A 12157-nucleotide genomic window follows, 5' to 3' on the forward strand; every position below is an offset into this window, starting at 1 on the left:
TTTTTGTGTGTGTGAGGGGGGGAATGGGTGTTTTGTTCTGTTTTCCACTGGGTCTTTGACTGTAAGTTTTATAAGGGAGAAAAGATTTCTCTAGCAGGAGAATCTGTACTATGGGGTGGAAGGTGTGACTTGGTGGTAGAGCACTTCCCCAGTGTGCATAAGGCAGGGATTTGATTCCCAGCTCTGGGTGAAAAAAAAATCTATAAAACACTGATAGTGATCCTACTAATTTAGTAGAATTTATCAATTCATGTGCTCAGGATCCCAAACGATGAACTGATGAACTGTCATAATCCCCTCGTCCCCACTAGGTCCTGCTCTTTGTATCCTAATACTGCCTGTATAGAAGACCTTCCCCAGAAGCACAAATGGTCCAGCAATAGAGTTATTAATACAGCCAATGTATTTGGAGACAAAGCAGACAAAAATTCTCTCTCTTACCTTATATTTAAGGCTACTGAGAAAAAGAAAATCCAAATCACAATATAGAATTACTCAAAGTAATCCAGAGCAGCTGGCCCATTGCCGCCAACTTCAACACACATGAAATAGGTCTTTAGAGTTCTACGCATCACGTGGCTTTTTCATCAGTTATAGTACTACTTCCTGCCCAAAGGCGTATTTTTGAATTTTTTTGATCATCTGAGAAATCTGTTCTGTTGTCTGCAAAAAGGCTATTTTTTAAAAAAACACTCAGATCCATAAGTACACATTATCCTTGGCCAATCTTCAGATTCTACACTGGTTCCTTTTCACTTTTCTGATTCTCTGTTGTCACTTTTTAAATAGAGGATTTGGTAAACACTAATTTCCATTTAGTGTTGACTAAGATATAATACAATACCTATTTTTGTTTTCATTTCTGAAGGAAAAAGGAAAAAAATACCAAATGAAAAGGTGATTCTTTTGGTGCATGTGTGCGGGCTTTGGGGTTCACAGAGAAGAGGACCTGCAAAGCACTGCAAAACCTTTCCATCCCACCCACAGCATCTTCAAGTCTTAATGTGATTTTTGCAAATCATTAGTTCTAGTGACCAAGAATCCCTACAGTGGTAGCATAGTGTAGTGTATAACAAACCAGAATAGACTAGAAAAATTCCAGACAATGGACACATATCTAAGGAAATGAATGTGTGGATCACTGGAAGAACAGCAAGCTGAGAGGCTCCCTGAATGGCCTGGGATGGTTTTCCCACCCAAGTCAATGCCTGTGTTCCGAACAGGCCTTAGGAAGCTGGGAATGACCATTTCCAGGTTATCCACTAGCTGCATGATCTTGAACAAACTATAATACCTTTGGGTTTCCACTTTCTAAATTGTAAAATGGAGAAAATGAGACTTCTCTTATAATACTCTAAGGAATGAAGCTCTATAAAATAGGATAGAATAGCATAGAACACAGCACATAGCATAGTGCCTGGTCCATTATATGCATTTTTAAAATGATAGCAACCAATAATAATGGGAAGAAGTCTTATGGTTATTAGTTGTCCAGGAGGAATGTTCATTGTTTGGCAAAAATACATATATTTTCTTCATGATCTCACCTGTTTCTCATATTTTTCCCTTTCCAAGCCCATTCCTAACCTCTTAGGTATCTATATCTATGCATTCCTTTCCCCCCAGAAAAATCTCACAGAATTGTATAAAATAAAACAAATCCTCACTTATTCTCCTAGTACATAGAGATATAGGAGAAAGACATCCCTGGCATGGAAGAAGGAATTGTTATTAAAGTCAGTGGGTGCAATTTGGGGAAGGTAAAATTCTTCCTCATACCCTTTAGTTTGTATTCAAATGGGTAACCAGCTACCCCAAGCAGGATGTCTCTGGATACCACTTACCATCTGACCCTGCTCATCTTTGTAACCTCCTCTCACACACCCACCCTCCTCACCAGGCTCTTTCTTCTCTCAGCAGTTCATACCCAGGTACATATCATGCTCCCTCTCATTTTATACCTTTATATATGATGTTCCTGTTGCCTAGAATGCCCAACTTCCATCCAGATAATTCCTAGGTAGGAATACCTGAATATTTAGCTTAGCTCACATTTTTTCAATTTTCCATGCCATCCTCCCCGGGGTTCCCTGGTTATTTGACTCTGGGATGGGGTTGGGGATTGAGATATACATCACAGCCTATGTGGATAGTGGCTCCCCGAAGCTGTCCTGGGCATGGGCTCCAGGATTGTACCTTGTCCTCCTATGTTCTGTTCTCCACCCCACCGCTTCTACCTACTCCAATAACCTAATGATAAAAATTTTTACATAATTTATTTGAAATCTTTCCTCCTAGAGTAGGAGTTCTTGATGCTGGAATATGGGTTCTATCTCTCTTCTCATTACTTCACATATAATAGGTACTCAATAAATATTTGATTAATTGGTGATTGGCGGATAAGTGAACTCACAAATGACTATGTAAATTCAAGCGTTAAATGAAGGATTACCTACAGAAGTGAGGATAGTAACTTGACTTTGTAAGGTCAGGAAAGAGACAATAATTAGGAGATCAAAATGTAGAAGAAATAAATCCTCCATTAGTAACTTAGTTAATGCCTCCTAAAGATTCCCTAGCCTGTTCCAGGCGAGGCTGTTTCACAGTTCTTTGACATCTTAGTCATGGGTTGCTTGCAGTTTAGTTAGTAAGCAAGGGGACAAGAGCAACAGGATGAGATATAGGCTAAGACAATGATAGACAAAGTTGGTTTCCTAGTACCATCTTGGGACTCACAAACCCTTGGAATTGAAATGGAGACAATATTTGTATATCCCAAGTTGCGAAGCCCTTTCCTAACTTCTTTATTATTAGTTTTTCTCACTTCCCTTTTCTTACTGTCCCACGTTTCAAAATTTTCTTCTTTGCTTGAGGCCATTCATCATGTCCTTTTTATCAGCTTTCCTGCTCCTTAGAGCAAAAAGTTCTTCCAGAAGGCCAAAAATACTAGATCATGTAATTACAGAGTACTGACTATGGGCCAAATGGGGCCTGACTTTGCCCATAGTCATGTTGCTGGAAGACACTCTAATACTCAGAACCTAACCACACTGAGTTATTGCAGCTCTCATATGGACCGCACATTCACAATTAGCTCTTCACGCAGATAAGAGTATGTACTTTGTCTCTGCTATTGCCCCTTGTGTCTTTTTATTTCATTATGACTATTGTGCTTAGAAGCCTGATTTTCAATCTGTAATCCTAGTGAAATTCCTTCAACATAGGTCACATTTAAACATAGATTTCTTTGAAGCAGGCTTTGTTGAAATTGATATCTATCATCTACTCTATCTACTTTCCAGGGCTACTATATTTTGCTCTAACTGGGAAGGATGAAATAATTTTTATATGAATGAACTTTGTAACCTGGCATATATTTTTAACTGGTATAAAATGTAAAAGTTCTAGGAAATATAAAAAGTTCTAGAAAGGATTAGTGTTCCTGAGGACAGCTTCTTAATTTGAACACCAGTTACTCTTTGGCCACATGGTCATTGAATTTATAGCCCTCAAGTTCAGTTGTCTCTCCCATTATACTTCTGCAATGTTTACCGGCAAGTGTAGCTAAGTAAAAATGTATTAAAAGGGGTCAGAATAATCTCATCCAGGGAACATATGGGTGAATTGCTGCAAACCATAAAAGGCAACTTAGACCAACCCCAAGGTGAATGCTACCAGCTGTCTAAAAGGATGCTTGGGTAATAATGATTTCCTTGCATGAAGGATAGGATAGGCCCCATGGCAAGCCTCATAGGAAGCAGAGTTATGAGCCAAGAGTTGTGAGAGCCAAAGTAAGGAGACATTAAGGAACAGCTGGGAATTCTTTCTCTCCAGGAGAGACTCAGTATTAGTGGAGACTTTTCAGTGGTGATCAACACATTGTCAAAGGTAGAGTTTGAAAAAACAAATAGATGCTGATAATTGATTCCTTCATCAGAATCAAGCAAACAAAAGCTCAGACATGAAAAAAATGGGAATGAGATCTGAGGCCATGTGTGATTCTTTCCTGTTTGAAAGAAGATTTTAGTGCCAGAAAGTATTCAACTACAAAGAAGTCCTCTTGTGAAGAAGGGGATATTTTTAAGATTTTTCTAATGATGTTTACCTCATATTCATCTAGAGTTTATAGTCTATGTATTTGTTTATTGGGCATATATATTCATAAACAACTTCTGTTATAGGGAGAGGAGAAGTGGAGTGGTTATATCATGAAGTTTTTAGGACTTATGAAAATGAATGATCATGTTTATTTTAACCATCATGGTTATTTCTTATACCCCTACTATGTTTACTTGAGGATGTAAAAATGACAAATAAATCTGAACAAAAACTATACTTTATTGATTTTTCAGAGTTAAGAGGAAGATTTATGACACCTGGAACCTTTCGGCTGGTTTGGAAGAAAGTAAGTTGAATGCAGACATGCTAGACTGCTGCTAAGGCCCATGGACAATCCACAACTCACTCTTCTCTATCAAACTTTAAGATTTATTAATAATATGCTGCCTTTGCAAAGCAAAAAAAATCTAATGCCAAGAAGGTATATTCTTCAATATTTGGAATAGACACGCTCTCAAGACAATGGCTTCAAAGGTCTCCTGCTTATATGTTTTGACGGTCGTGTGCTGGGCCAGCGCTCTCTGGTACTTGAGCGTGACTCGTCCTACTTCATCCTACACTGGCTCCAAGCCATTCAGCCACCTAACAGTTGCCAGGAAGAACTTTACATTTGGCAACATAAGAACTCGACCTATAAACCCACATTCTTTTGAATTTCTAATAAACGAGCCCAACAAATGTGAGAAAAACATTCCTTTTCTTGTTATCCTCATCAGCACAACCCACAAGGAATTCGATGCCCGCCAGGCCATCCGGGAGACGTGGGGGGATGAGGACAACTTTAAAGGGATCAAGATAGCTACCCTCTTCCTTCTGGGCAAGAATGCAGACCCTGTTCTGAATCAGATGGTGGAGCAGGAGAGCCAGATCTTCCACGACATCATTGTGGAGGACTTCATTGACTCCTACCATAACCTGACTCTCAAAACATTAATGGGGATGAGATGGGTGGCCACTTTCTGCTCAAAAGCCAAGTACGTCATGAAAACAGACAGTGACATTTTTGTAAACATGGACAACCTAATTTATAAACTCCTGAAACCCTCCACCAAGCCAAGAAGAAGGTATTTCACTGGCTATGTCATCAACGGAGGGCCCATCCGGGATGTCCGCAGTAAGTGGTATATGCCCAGAGATTTGTACCCTGATAGCAACTACCCACCATTCTGTTCTGGGACTGGCTACATCTTTTCAGCTGATGTGGCAGAACTCATTTACAAGACCTCACTGCACACAAGGCTGCTTCACCTTGAAGATGTATATGTGGGACTGTGTCTCCGCAAGCTAGGCATACATCCTTTCCAGAACAGTGGCTTCAATCACTGGAAAATGGCCTACAGTTTGTGTCGGTATCGCCGAGTTATCACTGTGCATCAGATCTCTCCAGAAGAAATGCACAGAATCTGGAATGACATGTCAAGCAAGAAACACCTCAGATGTTAAAATTTTTACCCATGTAAATATGTTTCTTTTCTTTTTTTTAAGAAATGGGGCCTAAGGTGTTGGTATATTACAGGTGTCCCCAGGGGAAAAGAACCGGTGAAGGGGTTTTGTACAGATTTTTGCCTCCTACTCCTAGCTCCTTCTTGGATTACCAATTCACAAATGCTAAGCTTCTGTCTTAGAAACAATAAAAGAATTAGAAGGACCAAATTTCATTCTCAGGTCCTAAGACATGCAATTTATCAAAAAAAAAAAAAAAGTGACTTCCAGACAACTCCTAGGATTTATGCACTGTGCATCTGAGATAAAAATCTGGTTCTGGGAAACTGAAACTTACAGTAACATCTTCACATCATCTCTGCAAAAATAAGTAGATAAGTAAACAACTTTTTCAAAAACAATTCAGAAACGATGCACAGTCAGGAAGACACACTGGATGTGATTATTAATACCGTGTGTGTGTGTGTTATTGTTACATTGAATTTTTACATATGTTGCCATGTAATGTGTACAGTATTTGTGGTTCCAACACTGGCAGAGAGGCTGCAGTGAAATGGATGGGAACTTAAAATTGAGAATCAAATAGTCTGTGTGTTTGAAAGGCAACTCTACTTGCTCATCCGAGGATTAAACCTGGTCAGCAGGTAGAATGTGTATAAAATGCTACTTAAACAAAAAAAAATTTCTGCTCTTTTGGAACATTACACGGTGCCTCCAAGGAGACTTTGCCAAATGTAATAATCTCACCTGCTTCCTTCTGCATAATGCTGCTAAATGCTTTTCAGTTTCTGGATCAGGCAAGCACATGTCTCCATATGTAGAAAACAAGCTGGTAGGAAGCCAGAGAACAATGAATCACATTGAGAAAATATGAATTTAGGTATACATTATAATTAACATAAGCTTAGAAATAGTATAAGATGCCCTTCCCACACATTTGCAAAGCATAACAGGTACCATATTATTGAAAGATTTGGCCCTACCATTGATAGAAGTGATAGTAACACCAGAAATATCCAAGTACCTTCAACAGCAAAGCTATTATAAGGTGTTCTCGGGGCTATGTGATGGAGTACCATAGGAAGGAAGGGTGGGGAAGCCTGGGTTCAGATTCTATTAATGCCACCAAATCACATGAGCAGGCCTTTTAACATTGCTGTATTTCAATATTCTCACTTGTAAAATGGCTGTTTAAAAAAAAAAAAAAACACCTACCTCACAGGTGCTGTGAGAGCAAATTGCATTTGCTAAGATTTTTGAGATTCTTAGTTTAAAAGGTGCTACATAATGCAATGTATCATGCATTATGCCAAATGCTAAAAGGATTACTATAACTATAATGATGGTCATCAGTAGTAGTACATCATCTTAATATAAAATCTACCAAAATAAAGATGAACTATGAACTATCAGTGTTCTTAATTCCTCCAAGACTTTGATTTTTCCTTGGCTATAAGTTAGTTGTTTGGCGAAGCTTCAATTTCTCTGCCATCTCTTCTGTTTTCAATGAGTAAGCTATCTTTTCCGTGTGTTTCTTTGCTAGCCCCAGGGGCTGTAGGTGAAGGCATTGTTCTTTCTTTAGGGGAAGCATTGGCTGGGAGTCTATTACAGTAAGTGAAGCATACACTTGCAAAACGCATCATGACAACTTAGGTCTCAGGAAACATTTTGCCTGAATTATCTTTAAGAGCGTTGAGGACAGGGAGAATCACTTCTATCAGAAAAACAGGCACTCAGCGAACCTACACATTGCACATCTCCCATTCTTTAGAAAACTCATTGTTTTTTTTTTAAAAAAAAAGTCCCCAGCTGAAAGAGTACACCTTTTAATTTATTTATTTTTTTTTTAACCTGACCTTTGGGAGCCCCCATAGAAGTCAATGGCAAACAAAATGAACAAACAGAAGTCAAGGCCTATCTCTTGAAGACACTGGATCTCTCATCTCCAGCCCCAAAGTTCCCAGTATAAGACAGGACTTCCTGTCCCTTAATACATCTCATCTCTGTTTAGCAAGACTGATGATTTTGATTACAGAACAATGTTAGTGACCTTGGGAGAAATGGAGCAGCACAAGGTGAACCACCCTCCCACCCTGTAGCCTCAATTGCTGTGAGTTCCAGTTACTGGGGAAGTCTCATGACTTCATTCTTGATTCACCTCCCAACCATGCAGCTGAATCAAGTCCACGTCTCATACTACTGCCTTGCATCAACCCCACGCTCAGCCAAGCCACCTTTGATGTCAAGAAATCACACATTATAAACATTATATATGTACATCTCTGAATTATTTTATACAGGTGTGTATAGAGTATGAATAAAGCCCTAATCTTGAAAAGGAGCAAAAATCAGAAAATCATACATCTTAAAAACCTAACTTTTTTATGCTAGGTAGTGCCCATGTGACAAATATGTAAATATTCATCAAAGACCACATGTATATATTTTAAAGCCATTATTTTCTTCTCCCCAACTGTATGTACAGCTAGACTCTGCCTGCTATGTAACATTTTCTTCTGCATGGAGCTCGGTGAGGCAAGGCCATTTGTCCAGTATTTCAATAGCCTTAAGCATGTTTGCCCTTTCTTTTCTGAATGTTCAAAAAAAAAAATATTGAAGTGATCAAGAAAAAACTCTAACTTTCTACTTTTGTTAACTTTTTGACATGACACTGGCCAAATTGTCACAATTATTTGTGAATCCATTATTATCATTTCCTTGACATAAAATAATGTTTCATAATAATGGCAGTATTCTGGGGCCAGGGATGTAGCTCAGTGGCAGAGCTCTTGCCAACCACATACAAGGCCCTGGGTTCCATCCCAGCACTGCAAAGACATAAATAACTAATGGCAGTATTCCACCAGGAGTCATTCAGACAGTTTTTACAAAACTGTTCCCCCACCTGTTTTTCATTATGCACCAGATAACAATGGGTATCAATAATCAGTGTCTATGTTCTTAAAGGGTTTTTTTTCCAAATTTATTTTTTGAAAAGAAGTTTTATCTTTGGTGGCTAGTTTGCGTGGCTTTGTGTCTTCTTATATTGGAGCAGTTTCAATACACAATAATGTACTTTGAAATAACCAGAATCAAAAAGTGAAGATCATTTTCAATTTGGAATAAATTCAGAAGAACAAAACCCCTTGTGTGATACGATATGCGGAAAACAAACTCTTTACAGAGAAGCCAAGGAAGGAGTTTTTCAATCAAATTTCTTCTACCAAAAGACAATGGAATATTTCTGTACAGCATCTGGGATATTTTCTACCTTTCCTAATATGTGGGTTCAGTGGGGGAATTGATTATGTCATTTCTTCTGTAAAGGTGAAGATAGTTTTTATAAGCAACAAAGTAACTTGTGAATGAAAGAAGTAATTTACTAGAAACGCTTGTTGATAATTGACATTTAGGTATATCGTTATATATGAATGATTGTATTTATGTATTTATTTGTTCAAAATTGTACATATGGTTTCGCCAAAAGTAATTGTCTGTAAAAGTGCACTCTCCGGGTTTGTAGTACTATTTAGGGTTACATGGGTTGCCAATCAAGCTGCTAATCAGAATACTATTTTTTTGTATCAATGTTATAAAACTAAAAATGACAAATAGATGCTGAAGATGTCTTTACATTCAGTTTCTTCACCTTCCTCTTGAAATGTAAACTGTTAATTGAAAGCACGATGCTAATGTACAGGCCCATCTGTCCTGAGGAAGAGTACAATTCCATAAAGCTGATTTTTTTAAACATTGAGGCAAATAAACAGAAGAAGAACATAATCCATTTTGTTGGGGTTTTTGTGCATGAATCTCTTTGGAGAAATGTGATTGTGAAAATTAATTGATGTCCACAATTTACCAAGGTCTCCCTAACCTCAGTGTAGGTGATGACTCATCCCCATCACAGCTCATCCCCAAGAGCCCAGAACAACTCCAACAGTTAGCTTGGACACCATTTGGTCCTATAAGTAGAATTTGGGCTAAATCCACTTCTGGATTTAGGAAACAGGTATCTAGATGGCCTCACAGAGGCGTTTTAACTGTCCTCTGTTTTAAGGACAAATTCCAATGGCATTATATTGATAACGTACTTGGTGAATTAGGGCATGTCAAATCTAAAACAAAAGAGATGTCATTCTTACACCTCACCCACGTATATCCTTTGGAATATTGCATACACCCTTAAAGTTTAATGGGATTGGAAATAACTATTCAGACATTCTTTAACCAAAGACAAGTAGACATTGCTAATACCTAACTGCATAAACAAGAGATTAAGCTATTTAAGAAACAAAATGGTGCTTCATTGTTTTTTTTTTCTTTCCAATTCTGATCTAGTTAAGCAGGTACTCATTTATTAACTGAAATTTAACTTCAGATGCATTCCTTCTGTTTCTTGCACTTCCAAAAGGTAGAATCTATCAGGTAAGAAAAAAATAATGTGATTAAACAACAAAAACACAAGTATACAGATTTGTATTCCACTTGACTTTTTTAAAGGACTAACATGAAAAGCAGTGTTCTAAAAATATAGTCCCCAGACCAGGAACATTTTATTCATCTGGGTACTTGCTAGAAATGCAAGGAATTTTTGGTCCCTACTAAAAACTTTGGTCCTTACTAAAAATCTATTTCAACAAGCCCCGTAGGTGATTCTTATGCATGCTGAAGTTCAGGACTTCACTATGGGTCCTTTATAGGAAAAGTTTGACAACCTCTGACCAGGAGAAATAGGAGAAAATGGGGTTACAGACAAAGTGTCTCCAGGTATGAATAAGGAATCACATCAATAAAGCATGTTGAAATCATTTCTCCATGTAGCTAAGGAAATGACAAAGCAGTCATGATAATGAATTACATCAAAAACTGACAGCTGCATATATTTTTAAAATATTTCCTTTTTCTTTTTCAGGGCGATTTTTTAAAACGATAAAAGCTTGATTCTAATTGTAACAATTATCCACAGTTTAATTAATATATTGCTTAAAGATGCATGGGTATCAAACCTAAGAGGGTGGGTTTCATATCGCTTGATTATCATAATTACAAGCATTCTATTTTCTCATTTGCTTAATTGATTGTCATAGATTTCCAAATGAACTCCCACTGCTGGAAGAGAATTGAATACATTTCTAAGTAGAAAAAAAATAACAGAAATAGGGCTATTTAGAAGAGCAGTGTGTCCCAGAATATAATCCATATGAACATGAAAAATGGCCCTTGATAATATCTCCTCACCTCTTTGCTGGTTAAAATGGGCAGTTTTGTGAAATGAAAAAGAAATGAATGAAAAAGTATTATTGATTCAACAACATCTATAATAACGCTGGCTCCACTGTCTCTTCGGCCAGAGTTGCCCAGCATTCAAGAAAATTTTTCCATTTAGTTTTCCTTATAGAATCTATTAGTTTGGTGCATTATGTTGACTATTTGTTATGCCTCTTGCAATGACCTCAGTCCTCACCTGGAGGGAACATGGCACAAGAGGTGATTTATTCTCTCTCTCAGGTTTATTCCAGGGCATTTACTCAGCAGTGGCTGCGGGATATGGCAGGCTGGGCAGAGTTACATTGAGGGGATGGTATGTGATGAAGACTATTTTTCAAACTAAGGCAAGGATGACCTTAGCAAATGTGAGGTGAGGGGAAAACTGCTAGGGAATTCTCCCGTCAAAAAGCCTTAAGCTTTCAGTGCCCATTCCTCTGTGCTGTAGTTGACATTGTTTAATCCTAACAGCCCCATGAAGTATATTCTGTTATTATCTCCAGCTGACAGATTAAGAAACAGGCCACAGAGAATATACATGGTGAATTCGGGTCCTCTGGCTGTAAAGGCCATGTTCTTAACCAATACAGCATGTTGCTCCCCAAAATAAGAAATATATACCTCACAATACCAAACCATCCCAGACCCTAGTTCCTGTGGAACTCAGTGCTTCTTATTTTTGGAAATTTTAATCTCCTTAAAAAAATAAAACTGAGTTGTAATTGATATGCATTGAAATTCATCCTTTTGAAGTGCACAGTTCTGTGAGCTATTGACAAATGCATACATTTGGATAACCACCACCATAATCAAGATTTGGAAGAGTTCTATCACTTCCCCAGATTTTCTCAGTTCCCCTGAAAATCAACCCCCCTCATCTTGTCCTGAGCAATAACTGTTCCCTTTCCAAATGTTTATTTTACATGACATTTGCATGTTTTCCAGGAGTTATCATACATAATCTATTTAATGTAAATAAAAAATTTCTATAGATAATCCATGTGATATCTTAGTAACCAAAGAAATGGAAAAACTGAAAAGGTCTAGCAAATGAAAAAAAAAAAAAAGAAAAGAAACCCCATGTAAGTACCAGTAAAAGATTCAGAATTTTAAAATAAAACAGCATTGATTCAAGAATACACAAGCCTAGTATGTGATGGCATGCAAGCCATAAATCCATTACCCCACTCAGCCAGGTTAGTTCAGTTCACTAGGAACTTTACTAGAGCTTCCATCCATCAGAGTTCTCACACACATTTCAGTAGAGAAAACAATCTATAAGTTCAATTATGCTTTATTTCCCTCTTGGAAGCAAAGGATCCTCTGG

General features: G+C 37.8%; 1 protein-coding gene across 7 annotated transcripts in view; it reads left to right on the forward strand.

The window, feature by feature from the left end:
- The window catches only part of B3galt1 (beta-1,3-galactosyltransferase 1), a 143226-nt gene extending 133902 nt beyond the window's left edge, over window positions 1-9324 (forward strand). For all 7 annotated transcript variants that reach the window (XM_077802708.1, XM_077802707.1, XM_077802703.1 and 4 more), the window contains one exon: window positions 4353-9324. In XM_077802708.1, coding sequence (XP_077658834.1) covers window positions 4582-5562 — 981 coding nt within the window. In that variant the 5' untranslated portion in view covers window positions 4353-4581 and the 3' untranslated portion in view covers window positions 5563-9324. The remainder of the gene's footprint in view (window positions 1-4352) is intronic.
- The last annotated feature ends 2833 nt before the right edge of the window (window positions 9325-12157 follow it).

The sequence above is a fragment of the Urocitellus parryii genome, chromosome 1 (assembly GCF_045843805.1).
Source record: "Urocitellus parryii isolate mUroPar1 chromosome 1, mUroPar1.hap1, whole genome shotgun sequence".
NCBI classification, from domain to species: Eukaryota; Metazoa; Chordata; class Mammalia; order Rodentia; family Sciuridae; genus Urocitellus; species Urocitellus parryii.